Below are 13943 nucleotides of genomic sequence, written 5' to 3'. Positions count from 1 at the left end.
AACAAGCCACACAAACAAACCGGTACCTGAAAATCTGTTATTAGTTGGGAAGGAGGGACCTAAGGGCCCTCAACGAAAAAAACACTGCTTGGCGGGTGGGGAACAGCAGTTGGGACCTGCTGCTGCTGCTGATGGTCTTTTTCCACTTTTGTTTCGTAGAAGTTGTGAACAAATTGGGTTGTACGTTCCTAACTGTTTGTTTGTCTGTCAGTCTGTCTGTCACTGAGCGAGGAGGTGTCATACGAGGTGCGAGAGGGCGGCGGCGGTTTTGCCTTGAGGGCATGTGTGGCGGTTGGTTGTTGTTGGTGGTTCCGCCGAATGCAATTCAGGATGTTGTGCGCTACCGGGATGAGTGGGTTGCGGTTGCCGTCCTGTGCAACAGCAGCAGGCGCTACTGACAGCTTTCTGCTGCACACCTGATTTTGGCGACAAACCCCCGGGAGGTTCGTCTGTATGTGTGTATGTTCCTGTGTGGTCTACCTTTCCAAGTCCCCCATGAACGGTCCGCCGACCTCGTGGATGGATGAGCAATATATACCTTTACTTTTGTCGTACTAACTGAATGATAAACTGAAGGAAGATTGACAGGCAAACTGACCGCTTACAACAGACGTTGCATAGCAGCTTACCCAGGTTGCCATTCTCGATAGAGGTGGACAACAACCCTGAAGCGCTGCTTTGCATATGCCTGTGTGCGAGTGTGGGTGTAAATGGATGAAGATGGAGGCGTTGCCGTCTAAAAAAGCTGCAGTAGCAGCAGCAGCAGCACAGTAGCAACCAGTAAATATTGATAACTACAGCGCCGTACGCATGCCTTCAATGAAAATTGTACAAAAGTATAAAACAGGTGCTCTACTTGTCCTCTCTATCTCTCTATCTCCCCCAACTGGATATTATTGCAAGGCCCTCCAGACGAGGGCTCTCCAGAAATGCGCCGCAGCGGGAACCACAGAGGGGCTGTTTAGCAACCCAATGCTCGGTGGTTGTCCCTAGTGCTGCCGTACACAAAAGTCCCTAGTGCTACCGTACGCAGGAAACACGCGGTCCTACCTAAACGGTATAAAAGTAATTAAATTGGCCCTTTAGGGTTTTAGGGTTTCCTCCCCCTCGGCACGTCCTCCAAGGGCACAGCCGCACGTGCGATCCAAACCAAAAGGACTTTGCGGTGAAATCTTCCTTCCTTCTGCAACTGCACACACACACACACACACACAGCTACGCACACGCTGCACTCCTCATCGTCATTCCCTTCGCGCCGTTCAAAGCGTACACACACATACATACACGGCTGTAATCCCCCTCCAAAGGGCTCGGATACCGCAAATGCACCTCACAGGCTGTGCGGATATGATATACACACAGACAGACACACACACACGAACAGAGGGCGGAACCCCCCCCCGGCCCCCACATCCGTTTGCCGTTTGCAGTAGAGGTAAGACGACCTCGGATAGGACATGACGTAGCGCGGCTCGGCAACGTGAAGGGGAGGCGCCCCGGGAGAAGCACCCTCGATGATACACCGTTAATTACGAAATGTGACACAGCAACCTCCTCCTCGGCTTCGTGTACCGGTCTTGTTAATCATCTTCACTCGCCTCTCCCCCTACTTTCACCAACCCTAACAGCAGCACTACCGCGTTTTGAGCTCACAACACCACCCTCCACAACAACAACGAAATATCTGTGTCGTGAACACATACCGCCCTCCGCGTCCCTCTCCTCTCCTCTCCTCGCATCCCTCCCCTTGGAGACCCCCTGCCGACTAAAATTGAAAAAGTCACTTAGCACACACGCACCGAGGCGTGGACTGGTAATAGTGAAACAAGCGCAACAATGACGTCGACAACAACTGCAACTACTACTACGAATACCTGGGGCTGCAAGCGGCCTTAGACTTCAAGCCACGGCCATCGCAATGACCGTACTCTTCGCGCACCCCCACCCCCACCGCCCGGGGAAAACCACGCCCCGTTAGCTCTTTGGGGTTCCCTCCCGTGGACAAATCTGTTAAGTTACTCTCTTATTCTTCTCTTGTTCGCACCTCCTACTCCTACTCCTACCCTACCCTACCGTAACCCACTCTCTTAAACCACGCATGCAAAAGAAGTTCTCCTGCTTGGCAACGTTCTGCTGCCCCTCCCCTCCCCTCCCTTCCCCTCCCCCTCTCCGTCCTGCTGGTGTGTGTGGAGGGCCGGAGGGAGTGGGTGGGGATAAGAAAGGTGGGGAAGGGGTAAAGGGCATCCGATGAGGTAAACCCCAAGCGCACCCACCACCCAAGGCGGCCCCCGGGGAAAGCGACCTCCACACACCATCCTGCATGCCAACATACCAACATACTTGCATGTACACATACTTGCATGCACGCAACATGAAATGCATCTGCCCCCTCTCAGCGCCGGTGGGCGACGGGGCCTCGAACCGATCACCGTGTCAAGCACACAGCCAACCCCCCCCCGGCCGCAGCAGCAAGTCCGCCACCACTGTGACGATCACCATCACAACACCAACGACCACCTCTTTCGTTGCCCCAGGGCACCGTGGGAGGCGCGGAGGAGGGTCAGTCGCTTCCCGCCGCCGGGGGGTGGCTCGCATGCACATACACGCACACACATAGGCTCAGGCTGCACACAGGTACACATCGCGGTACCCTCCCGTCCCGTCCTGTTCTGCGAATGAGGTGGTGGTAATGCAACGAATGCAGGGCGATGGGTGAGTCAATGAATGCTCGGTGAAGAGCAGATAGCGGTCGCGCCTGTTCCCCCTCTCCCCGACCCGACCCGACCCGACCCGGCCCGACCCGACAATCCCCACCGGGGCCCCGGAGCCCTAGAGGTCCTCTCCTCAGAAAGGCCCCGCGGATATTCTCCGCCCTTCCTCCCCGCCCTCCTCCCTCTCACACTCCTGCCGCCTGCATCATCAGTCTGAGCACCAGGTGCCTGGGCAGCCCCATGACGCTGCAGATGCTGCCGTCCATTCGCTCCACGTGGGCCTCAACCAACGGGTGCTCGATCTTGGCAAGGAGCGAGGGGGGAAGGGGGCCAGAGGCGGCAGACAGTTGCGGGGATTTTAGGGATGGGAAGGAAGCGGAAGCGGAAGCGACGCCAATAGGGCCGGTCATGCCTGTGCATCGCTAGAGGGGGGGATGACATCATGGCGACGTCTCCGACGACCAATTTAACGGGTCAACCAACGAGTCCCTCCGGACTAGCTGACCCTACCTCCACTGCGTCACGCATACTGCCCCCGCAACTTCATCCCACTCAATTTAACCGCTTTCCTTCCTTTCCCGCAATGTCAACGTGTTCCCTGACTGATTGCTGCGACATCATACACCGCAATGTCCACTCTTTCCGCGTCCCCCCCACACTCCCACAGACCCCCTTCTCTCGTCCCCCTTTCCCCACCCTCCGCCCACATCCTTTCAACACGTCCGTAGCAACACACTTAACCCACGCGCAAGCTTCCCCCATCCGCACCTAGCTAACCCCTCATTCATCCACCCGAACTCCCGCTCCGAAACCCTGGGACGTGTCGGCAGTTGGTACGCTGTTTCTTGCTTCATACAATCCCGGCCCCCCAACAGCCTCCAAACCCAAACCCGGGGGCCCCGCGCACCATGAGGCCCCCCGCGCAATAGAACACGGTGCCCTCCGCAATCAGCGCCTGCCGCACATCTGCCGGTATGGGCCTAAAGTGCACAAAGGCCCTCTCCACGTCCTCGGCCTGCCGCCCAGAGGCCAGGTCGGTGGCCAGCACCGCACCCACAGTGGAGGCGGGGCTGCGGCCGTAGCCCTCAATGTACTCGTGTACCTCATCCACAGAGCCGGGCTTCTCCAGGATGCGATCCTCGTGAACAACAACCTGAGGTTGAGGAGGGAGGAAGGAGGGAGGTGGGCGAGGTTGGATGGAAGGACGGATAGGAGGGAGGGCACGGGGTTAAGGGAGGATGATAACAGCATGGGGATCTATAGATGTACGACGCATTCGTTGAAGCTGGGTCAACGAAAGACAGGATGCAGATACGCGGTCTATGGAGTTGGCGCGCACCTGGTCGCACGTAATAAGGATGCCTCGCATTTCATCGCCGGCGGCCTTCATCTTTTCAATAATGGCATCTTTCTTTGCCCTTGCAAGGAGACGCACCAGCCTGCGCCGCAAAGCCGGCGTTTTGGTGCAGGGGGTGTCCACATGCCCGGACTTACAACACACGGCCTTGGGCGCGTAGCCCGCCCTTACTTGTCCGGGCTCGGATCGCGAATAGCCTTCTCGTTGATGTCCGCTGTCTTTATCTCGTATGAAAAACCATGCTCTGCAGCAAGCTGGTCCATGATTTGCCTTCGCGCGAACGAACTTGAACCCAAAATAATACGTGGCTTCGCTCGAAAAAACGTCGCGACCTTGTGCTGTTGATTTACAACAGTCTGAACCATTCGGCTGGCTGGTGGTAACGAAGGTGCCATGATGTGTGTCTGATAACTTCAAATGTATCCCATACGCTACTCAAGGTCCAAGCTATAGTATAGCTACCTAACAGGTTGCATACCCTCCCTAAACAAAAGCTTACACCCGCATTGCTTATGAGTCAATTGTGACATTTTATAACGTGATAACCAACTGGTTTCAGTGCATCGTAATCGAACATCCTGATGGTACACCGGATAGACCCTAAGCGTCATAATTTTAGCCTGAATTTGTGAACGATAAGACGTGCTAGAGGTCACTTTTCTTTGCAACACACTGTGGGCTTTGGCACCCCACGTACCCGCTAATCCGGGTTTGTCTCATCCGACACCTACAGCCAACGGAGCTCCCTCCTAAGTTCACCTCTACTGGTGAGGGGAAACTCAAGGGTAGAGCAAATCCTGCCTGGCGGGTATGCCGGTATTGTGTATGCACCGGAGATCGCAAGTGCTTATCCTAAACAGTGCTCCTGAGATAGATGTGACTGGGGGGATGTCAGAGGTTAGGTTTGGGGGACACCATATTTCTGGGGGCCCACCTGTCAGCCAGCTCACTAATATGCACGATGGCCAATTGACGGTCCTCTGAAGACGGGTTGCTGCGGGCTGCCCTAAAATTCGTAACAATGAGGCTGAACAAAAGGATTGTTTGCATAGAGTTTAAGTAACCGGCCCTTGCTGGCGCGGAGCTCGACTTGGCAATTGGCGCACGGCTGGGTTCCCAATGCAGCCCTAGTTAAGCACTGTGGTTATTGCTTTCTCCTTTATGTCCACCTACCGAACAGTAGACTGTGACCTAGAGTTCCTTACGGTAAATGCATTGCAGTCTCTAGCTTGTAGAGATGTCGAAATGTGGCGGCGCAGTTGCCGCGGCTACTGGGACCCAATTGCTGCTTCTCCTACTTGGGAAACAACAGGTCTACCATTAACGTCTAAAAATGGGTTTCGTATATGATTTCGATACGTGGACATCTTCTTCGTCGTGGTCTGGCAGCACCGTAAGGCGCGAACGCGTCGCTCCTCAGAAGTCAATGAATTACGGTTCTTTAAATACACCATACTTGCAAATTTTCATCCAACTTAACTGTGTGGCACAGAAACTATTAGTGCGTCGTGAGGCATCGTGAAGCATTTTTGTGGTTGTCGTACGTCTGGAAATTTCCCGACATTTTGTAACCTACACAGCCGTCAATATGTGTTGTCTGCGTCTCTAATAACACGCTGTTGGGTTTGAAGGTTTCTCGGTTGCTTCTTACAAACTTGACAGCTTGATCTTTCGGCGGCTCGGCAGTCGCTTTCACCCGACGACAATGCTGCTGCGCGGATTTTCTTCTCGTCTGGGCCAGGTGAGCGTGCGGCTCTAGTATTTGCATGAGCAACATGGAGGTTTACGCTGTCAGCCGGCCCGGCGCGCGTGCTCGCGGCGACATGCCCGGGCGCGGTTGAGAACGCGCGTGCCTCCTGCCACTGCTGCCCTATCTCCTCATTCTATTGGCCTACAGGTGATGATGCAGCTCCGGGGTTCACACCTTGGCTGTCTGCGGCCCGTGTCGTTCCTCACGCCCGCTGCCTTTCAGGTGCGTGCCAGCGGCGCCGCCCGCGCCGCCCCGGCGCTCCAGCACCGCAGCCTCTCCGCAGCGCTGATGGGGGCCTTCTCCTCAGCGCCGGGGGCGCCGCTGCGCGCGGGACCGCTCCCCGGCCGTCCCCAGCTCGCGCCGTCGCTGCTGCGCGCCGCCGCCACGGAGGCTGCTCCCCCCCCGACTGAGGAGACGTTCACCTACCAGGCCGAGGTGGGTGCACCAGTGCGCCTCTAGCGCCCTGTGCCCTCATCTTTCTTGTTGTGATGGGTGGTTGAACAGGCGGACCAGGGTAGTAATCTATGTGGAGCTGAGATTGACTGCGGAGGGGGTGGGCGGGTGCGTGGATGAGTGGGCACTTAGCTCAGTGACACGTCCCCTGGAGCAACCATGGCCTTGGGTGGTTACGATGGCCATGAATTTGGTTGGTTGGTTGGTTCTGTGGTCTCGCGGCGTGATCTAAGTCTTGTGGTAGTGGTAGCGGTAGTGGTGGTGGTGGTGGTGGTGGTGGGGAGACCGTAGGACAGCCGACATTGCCCAAGTGCCGAGAGCCGGATTCCCGCTACACGTGAACTCCCTTCTGGGCCATTCCTACCATTCCCATTCATTCATGTAATAGTAAGTAAGGTTTTATAGAAGGCCAAAATTATGGTAGCTATCTGAGCAGGGAGTCCCTCGCCTGCCCGCCGTCCGCCGCCCTTGTGTACATTTCCCTTTCACCTCCCCCCTCCCCTCTTAAACCCCCCCCCGCCCTCTCCACGTCACCTCCGCTCAGGACCCCCCGTCCCCCCCTCTTCCCCCTGGCCCGTACCCCCGCTCACCCCACCCCGCTCCTCCCTCGCGCCAGGTTGACCGGCTGATGGACATCATCGTCAACTCGCTGTACAGCAACCGCGAGGTATTCCTCCGGGAGCTGGTCTCCAACGCCTCAGACGCGCTGGATAAGGCCCGCTTCCTGTCCGTGACGGACCCCTCCGTGCTGGCGGGGCGGGAGGAGCTGGAGATCCGGATCAGCGCCGACAAGGACAAGGGGACACTCACCATCGAGTGAGTGTCGTATATGCGCTTGTGGGTGGGGAGAGGGGGTAGATAGAGGGGTAAAAGGAGGAGGGAAGTGAGAGGGAAGTGACTTGGATATTTGAGGTTCAGTAACGGGCTTTTACGCGGGGGAGGAGGGATAGTTAGCATCGGAAGGGGGGAGAAGGGGCGGTTGGGGTTGCTGGAGTAGAGGTTATAGTACGACAGAGGGGATTATGTAAAGGGTGTGGATTGGGTTTGAGGCTTGGCCAGGGTCCTGGGCGGAGTTGTGTTGCCTCCCTGCCTGTCTATGGTGGACTTGGTCAGGCGCTGTGGGTGCGGTGTATGGGTCAGCCGAGGTTCAACAAGCTTTCCCCTGTCTTGCCCTCTCTTCCCTCTGTCTGTCTGTCTGTCTGTCTGTCAGGGACTCGGGTATTGGTATGACCCGCGAGCAGCTGCTGTCCAACCTGGGCACCATCGCCCGCTCCGGAACCCGCAAGTTCATGGAGGCCATGGCATCCAAGGGGGACTCCAACCTCATCGGTCAGGTGGGTGGGGGATTGTGTGTGTGTAAGTATGTATGTGGGGGGGGATTGGTGTGCAGGTAAGGGGATTTAGGGGACTTAGAAGGAAGGTTTACCCTCTGCTGCTAATGATGGCGGTGGTACTGCTGCAGGGGTTGTTATCGAAGTGAGAGCTGAGGGGCTGTTTGTCGCTGGGTGATGTTGTGACGGCCCCCTGAGGAGGGCGCTCCGAGTGGGGGGCGATATGGCGGCCAGGTCCAACCACTGGGGTGAACAGAGCCACACTCCAGCGTACTCCCCCTTCCCACTCCCCCCTTCCCTGACTGACTGTGGACGCCGGGGCAGCTCATTTCTGATTTCCTTGCACCATCCCCCCCCGGCTTCACTCGTATCGTGGTTCGTCTTCCCCCCCCGGCCTGCCCCCAGTTCGGAGTCGGCTTCTACTCGGCCTTCCTGGTGGCCGACCGGGTGCGGGTGCAGTCGCGGAGCCCCGAGGAGCCCCGGCAGTGGGTGTGGGAGGCGGTGGCGGGGAGCCACCAGTACACCCTCAAGGAGGACACCGTCGCGGACCTGGTGCGGGGCACGAGGTGGGTGGGTGGGTGGGGGTTAGGGGGGGCTGGGCGCCGTGTTCAGTGGGGCTGCCAGGCTTTCTGTCCCTCTGTCCCTCTCAGCACCTCGCCCCTCCCGCCCTGCTCCTTCGCCCCTGAAGGATTACCCTGCATCTGAAGGAGGACGCTGCGGAGATGGCTGACCCTGTCCGCATCACCCGCCTCATCAAGCAGTACTCGCAGTTCATCGCCTTCCCCATCAAGGTGGGTGGGTGGGTGGGTGGGTGCAGCAGCGGGGGGTATGAGACGGGGGGGTTATGGGTGCAGGTGGGGCGTGTGTGTATGCGTGTGTCGTCTGGTGTATGAGAGGGGCCGGGAGGGGAGGGGCTGGGCTTCAGGCGGGGGTCGGAACGCGTGTTGCGACCTGTGTGTTACCGTTACTGGTCGTTACCGTTTTAGAGGCACTTGGACATCCCCCTTCCCGACGTTCCCCCTCACCCTCACCCGCACTCTGCCTTCTCTCCCCCCCCCCCGCCACTTCGGCCGTTGTTCCGTGACCTAGACTCCCGCCTACGGCTGCCAGGCTTTAGCCGACATTGGCATTGGACTCCTCCTTCCTTACTTACGAACTCCCCGCCCTTTCCCCGTAGGTGTACAGCCCCAAGAAGGAGCCCCGCAAGGTGGTGGACCCGGAGGGCACTCGCAGGAAGCAGGAGGCGGCGGATAAGAAGGCCGCGGAGAAGGGGGAGCCCAGCAGCCCGGTGAGGGGAGTGGGAGTGGGAGTGCGGGGGTTATAGTGCGCTGATGGGGTTGCGACCTCCCTTCCTCACTCCCTCTCCCTCCAGAGGACGTACCCAGGTGATGCACCTCTCCTTCATCGCGTGTTCACTGTCACAGGCCCCCCCCGTGGGGCCCCCCACTACACATGCATGGATGCATTCCCTTGACACACGTGTGTGGTGGTGACCTTCATGCTGCTGATGTTGTTCCTGGTCCTGGTGGTGCCAGGTGGAGCCGGTCATGAAGACCGAGTACGAGGAGGTTTGGGACTGGCGGCTGGAGAACGAGAACAAGCCCATCTGGACCCGCAGCCCCAAGGACGTGTCTGAGACCGCCTACAACGACTTCTTCAAGGTGATGAATATGGGCGCAAGGGGGTGGGGGTTGGGTGGGGGGGAAGAGGGGCGAGGCGGAGCAATCAGTCTCTTTGCCCCCTTCCCCCCCCCCGCTGGAATAACCAATCACGTAATAACAAGCCGTGTGGGCCCCGATGTGCACTCCCGCCAGCGCCTGGGGTCCTGAGATGGCCTCCCTTCCCTGAGCTATTTCCCTCACCCCTCACCCCTCACCCCAACTTCGCCCTCAGGCCACATTCGGTGAGTTCCTGGACCCGCTGGCCCACGTGCACTTCAACGTGGAGGGGACCTTCGAGTTCTCCGCCATCCTCTACCTGCCGGGTATGGCGCCGTTCGAGCAGCAGAACATGATGCAGGTAGGGAGGGAGGGGGGAGGGGGAGGTAGCGCCGATTGCGCTGTTGGGATGACTTGTTGGTGGTGGGGTGTAGGTGGGCCGTTGGGGAAGGAGAGGCTCTGAGACGCGTTTTAGAAACGGCCAGGTGGGTGCAGCGTTGTGAGGTGATATGCCTTTGCGGCCTTGCGGAAGAGTCTTGTTGGGATTGCGCTCCTCTTGCTGTCTTAACCCCTGACTCCCCTCCCTCCCTCCCCCCCCTCAGACACCTCAGACACAGGGTGGACCCTGGTACCTATCCTGCCTGCTGTCCTCCCTTGCCCTTTTCCTGACCCGCTAGCCGCCCCTTCCTATCCATTCCCCCCTCCACCCCGTCCCCTTCCACACACACACACACACACGCCCCCGCTTTTCACAGCGCTCCAAGTCCATCAAGCTGTACGTAAAGCGCGTCTTCATCAGCGACGAGTTCGACGAGGACCTCATGCCGCGATACCTGTCGTTCGTGAAGGGCGTGGTGGACTCCTCAGATCTGCCGCTCAACGTCAGCCGCGAGATCTTGCAGGAGTCGCGGATTGTGCGTGTCATCAGGAAGCAGCTGGTGCGCAGGTGAGATGGTGGGGGGGGGAGGAAGGAGCCATCGCGTCTAGCTGTGCGAGTCTGTAGTTGTGCGTCTGTATGCTTGGTGTGTTGCGTCTGTCTGTTTGTTTGCATGTGTGGGAGAGAGGATGGTGGAGGGCTACCTGTGCCGAGAGAGAGGGAGGTGTGGACACAGGCTGTGCTGTGTGGGAGCAGCTGGTGGGGCTCTGGCCCGGTGTGGGTCGGGACCTTGGGTTTGGAACGGCTTTGGACGTACCGCCGTGCCTGACCATTCGCATGTGGTTTGTGGGGATTTGGGTTTCCCCAGCAGGTCGCCTGGCCGGCTCCCGCACTCGGTAACACTCGCCTTCCCACCCCTGTCCCCTCCATCCCCCGGTGCCTCACCTGCCTCCCACTATCGGACAGGTCCATTGAAATGATGGAGGAGCTGGCCGCCAAGGAGGGCGGCGAGGACTACAAGACATTCTGGGAGGCGTTCGGCCGCAACATCAAGTACGGTGTGGTGGAGGACACTGAGAACCGGGAGAAGCTGTCCAAGCTGCTGAGGTTCCACTCCTCCCAGTCGGAGGAGAACCCCACTTCGCTGGACGAGTACATCAGCAGGTGACTGTCTGTGGGGGGTGGTGGGGGGTAGGGAAGGGGGCCGGGGGTGGGGGGAAATGGGCGGTGCGGTGTGAGGGCGGAGCGTTGGAAGTAGGTAAGGGGAACGGGGTTCGAACCGGGGTGTGAGATCTGCGATGATCGTGATGAAGGAAGGTTGGTTGGCCTGAGGGGGCCTTGGTTGTCTGGCCTCACGAAACCCGCCCCGCCGCCTGTTCCCCATCCCATCCCACCCCACCTCGCCTCAGGATGAAGCCAAAGCAGAAGTCCATCTACTACATGGCCGCGGACAGCGTTCAGGCGGCCCGTGCGGCGCCGTTCGTGGAGGCCCTGGTGGCCAGGGGCATTGAGGTGCTCTACCTGACGGAGCCAATTGACGAGGCCTGCGTCACCAACCTGGCCAAGTACGGCGACAAGGACACGCCGTACGACCTGGTGGACGTCAGCAAGGAGGGCGTTACGTTGGACGAGGAGGGTGAGGAGGAGAAGGCGGCGGCGGAAGCGGCCGCGAAGGACATGCAGCCTGTCGTGGAGTTCCTCAAGAAGGTGCGGTAAAGAAAGGAGCCCCCGTATGCTGCACTGCTGCACAGTCGCCAAATAGCCGCGCGACGTCACACCGGGCCCCGCTCAGCCTGGTCGGGTCCGTGTCCGCCCTTCCTATCCGCCCCTCAGTATCCCGCCCTCCCGCCTCCTCCGACACGATCCCCGATCGAACCTGACCTGACCTGACCCGCTCAGGCCCTGGGTGAGCGCGTGGAGAAGGTGACGGTGTCCACCCGGCTGCTGGACTCCCCCTGCGCGCTGGTGACGTCCAAGTTCGGCTGGTCCGCCAATATGGAGCGCATCATGCGCAGCCAGGCGATGGGGGATGCACGCGCCATGGAGTACATGCGGGGTCGCAAGATCATGGAGATCAACCCCAAACACGACATCATCTCCGGAATCAAGACGTTGCTGCAGGTCGGTCGGTCGGTCGGTGTGGGGTGTGGGGGTTTTTAAGGTTGAGATGCAGGTCATTGCAGCTTCTGGATCGCAGCGCTCCCGGGGGAGTCGCGTACTTGGTCTGTTCCGCAGCGGCTGTCTTTCCCCTTCAGCAATCCTCTTGCTTGCGTTTAAAGAGTGTTAACGTTGGATGGCAAAAAAGTACTTTCGTTTGCTTTGCACCTGTCATCTCTGGTGCTGCTCTGTGGTCCTTGTGCCGTACAATCGTGTCGTACCCCCGTACAGGAGAAGGATGAGGATCGAGCTCGCGACCTCGCGGAGTTGCTGTACGAGACGTCTCTAATCACCTCGGGCTTCCAGGTGGACTCCCCCAAGGACTACGCCTCTAAGGTTTTCACGCTCATGAAGATTGCACTGGGGTACGACATCCTGTCAGAGGTGGAGGAGCAACAGCAGGCGCAGGCGGCCGCGGCGGCAGCCACGACAACCGCCTCAACCCCGGCGGCGGCCTCAGCAGCAGCACCGCAGCGGCCGGTGGCGACGCCGGTGGACGCCGAGGTGGTTTCGGAGGAGGACCCTTGGAAGAAGATGTAAGGGGAGTTGTAGAGACGGAGAAGAGCGCTGGGACCAGGGTGCTTGCGTGTGCTAAGCAGGATTGGAGAGCTCTTGAGGTTGACCACGAGGAACTGAGTTTATTGTGTGGTTCGGGAGGCTGGGATAGCTAGGGTAGGAGTGGACCGGGATGTGGGATTGATTACGAAGTAAAGGTGGTCAAGAGACTTTATTAAGCGCAAATATCTCGACGAGCGGACCGGCGGGCCGTTGACAGAGAGGGAGTCTGAGTGTGATTGTATTTTTTTTACTGAAGCATCAGGTAGAGACGCATCAGAGGAGTACGCACTGTCGAGGGTTCTAGTGGGTTTCGTTTCCGAAGGGGGTGTGGCGGGTAGGAGAATTTGAGGTCTGGGGGGTCAGCAAGGGGGCTAGTACGCGCGCTCGCTTTGCACTTTTCTGCACTTAAGCAACAAGCGTCCGCGGACAGTCTGTCTCTGTCCATGTACAGATAGAAATTTGATACCATGACTGGCCAAAAGTTTTGAGACGAGGCTTGCATAATCGGTCTTATACCCCAACAGACTGGCTGGCCTAAGACCCGTTACAAAAGCAAGCGTATGCCTTTCATATTGACTGTAAGATACATGTGAAAATATCATCAATGCAGGTGTTCAGCATCCTCTCCACTCAGACAGGAAGATATACACAACCATGTGCATCTCACTGCAGATAGAAGAGCAAAGCATTACTGCTACGTTTGCCGCGAGAACGCCTTAACGCCGATTCACCGCATGATATGACCATAGTATTACTGTGAACGAACAAACAAATCCCCGACCATAGACAACGACATATCTCCAAACCACGCGGCGAAAAACAATTTACAAACTCACTGCGGATGTATCCCCCGCCCCCGCCGACAAAACCCGCGTATGCAGTCTAGCCCTAGAAAAAAGTACCCATTCAAAAATCCCTGCCATCACCGCACCAGTATATACAACCCACACGCGAAATCGTCTATACGCCGTGTGCTTCACGCCCACGGCGGACAGGAGGACAAAGGTTGTGTTTTTCCCACTGCTCATCATGGGCCTCATAGTTGATGGTGCTCACTTGTTCTGCGCCCCCAATAGCTGCCCGACGATAGCGACAACCTGCGCGGGCACGGACGCAAGTCAGCAGCACGAAGAGACCAGGGTGCTGGCTGGCCAGAGATGGAAGAATCATACCTGCCAATACTTTGCACAGCACCGATCAAGGCAGCTGTTTTCGCCAACGCTTAGGGTCCCCTCCTTGTAACTGCGGGGGACGACGAAAGCCGTCGGCATTTCCGTCGCTTAACGGAAAACGTCCTTGCGCCGTGGCAGAAAACTTACGGTCGTGCCACGCATCTTTCATGGCACGTGCCCACCATGCTGCAAGCAGAAAATTGTTAGGGTGAAATCCGTTACGTCGGCTGCCGGAGATGTTCAAGCGAGCGCGCCGCCCTTGCGCACCTGTTTAGAAGTTGCACACGATACTCTAGCTCTGTTGTTGCCATGGTAAGCGCTGCCGCTGCCACAGCCTGTTGCTCCGCACTGGAAGGCTCGTCGGCTGCCATGATTTGGTTTTGTCTTTTGCAGGAAGAAGCCTTGGGCACAAAGTATGAT

General features: G+C 58.2%; 3 protein-coding genes across 3 annotated transcripts; 1 reads left to right on the top strand and 2 right to left on the bottom strand.

Moving 5' to 3' along the window:
- Nucleotides 1-2896: 2896 nt before the first annotated feature.
- VOLCADRAFT_88280 (uncharacterized protein) lies at nt 2897-4331 on the bottom strand (the record flags this gene model as incomplete). Its single annotated transcript, XM_002947857.1, has 4 exons — nt 2897-3013; nt 3619-3864; nt 4051-4150; nt 4240-4331. The coding sequence occupies 4 exons, from the start codon at nt 4329-4331 to the stop codon at nt 2897-2899; spliced, it is 555 nt and encodes a 184-aa protein (XP_002947903.1).
- Nucleotides 4332-5692: 1361 nt separating this feature from the next.
- VOLCADRAFT_79927 (uncharacterized protein) lies at nt 5693-12333 on the top strand (the record flags this gene model as incomplete). The annotated part of the gene is made up of 14 exons (XM_002948008.1): nt 5693-5809; nt 6041-6253; nt 6888-7087; nt 7482-7605; nt 8008-8168; nt 8291-8393; nt 8780-8890; nt 9138-9263; nt 9496-9621; nt 10016-10206; nt 10603-10800; nt 11046-11343; nt 11536-11757; nt 12025-12333. Exons 1-14 carry the CDS (start codon nt 5774-5776, stop codon nt 12331-12333), a joined length of 2418 nt encoding a protein of 805 aa, XP_002948054.1. The 5' UTR covers nt 5693-5773.
- Nucleotides 12334-12366: 33 nt separating this feature from the next.
- On the bottom strand, nt 12367-13943 carry VOLCADRAFT_120538 (uncharacterized protein). The gene is made up of 4 exons (XM_002947856.1): nt 13791-13943; nt 13671-13709; nt 13524-13593; nt 12367-13448 (listed from the first exon to the last, which is right to left on the bottom strand). The coding sequence occupies exons 1-4, from the start codon at nt 13892-13894 to the stop codon at nt 13404-13406; spliced, it is 258 nt and encodes an 85-aa protein (XP_002947902.1). The 5' UTR covers nt 13895-13943; the 3' UTR covers nt 12367-13403.

Source organism: Volvox carteri (assembly GCF_000143455.1).
Source record: "Volvox carteri f. nagariensis unplaced genomic scaffold VOLCAscaffold_8, whole genome shotgun sequence".
Classification (NCBI taxonomy): Eukaryota; Viridiplantae; Chlorophyta; class Chlorophyceae; order Chlamydomonadales; family Volvocaceae; genus Volvox; species Volvox carteri.
Note: the sequence above shows the minus strand (reverse complement) of the source record. Positions and strands in the feature narration are given on the sequence as shown.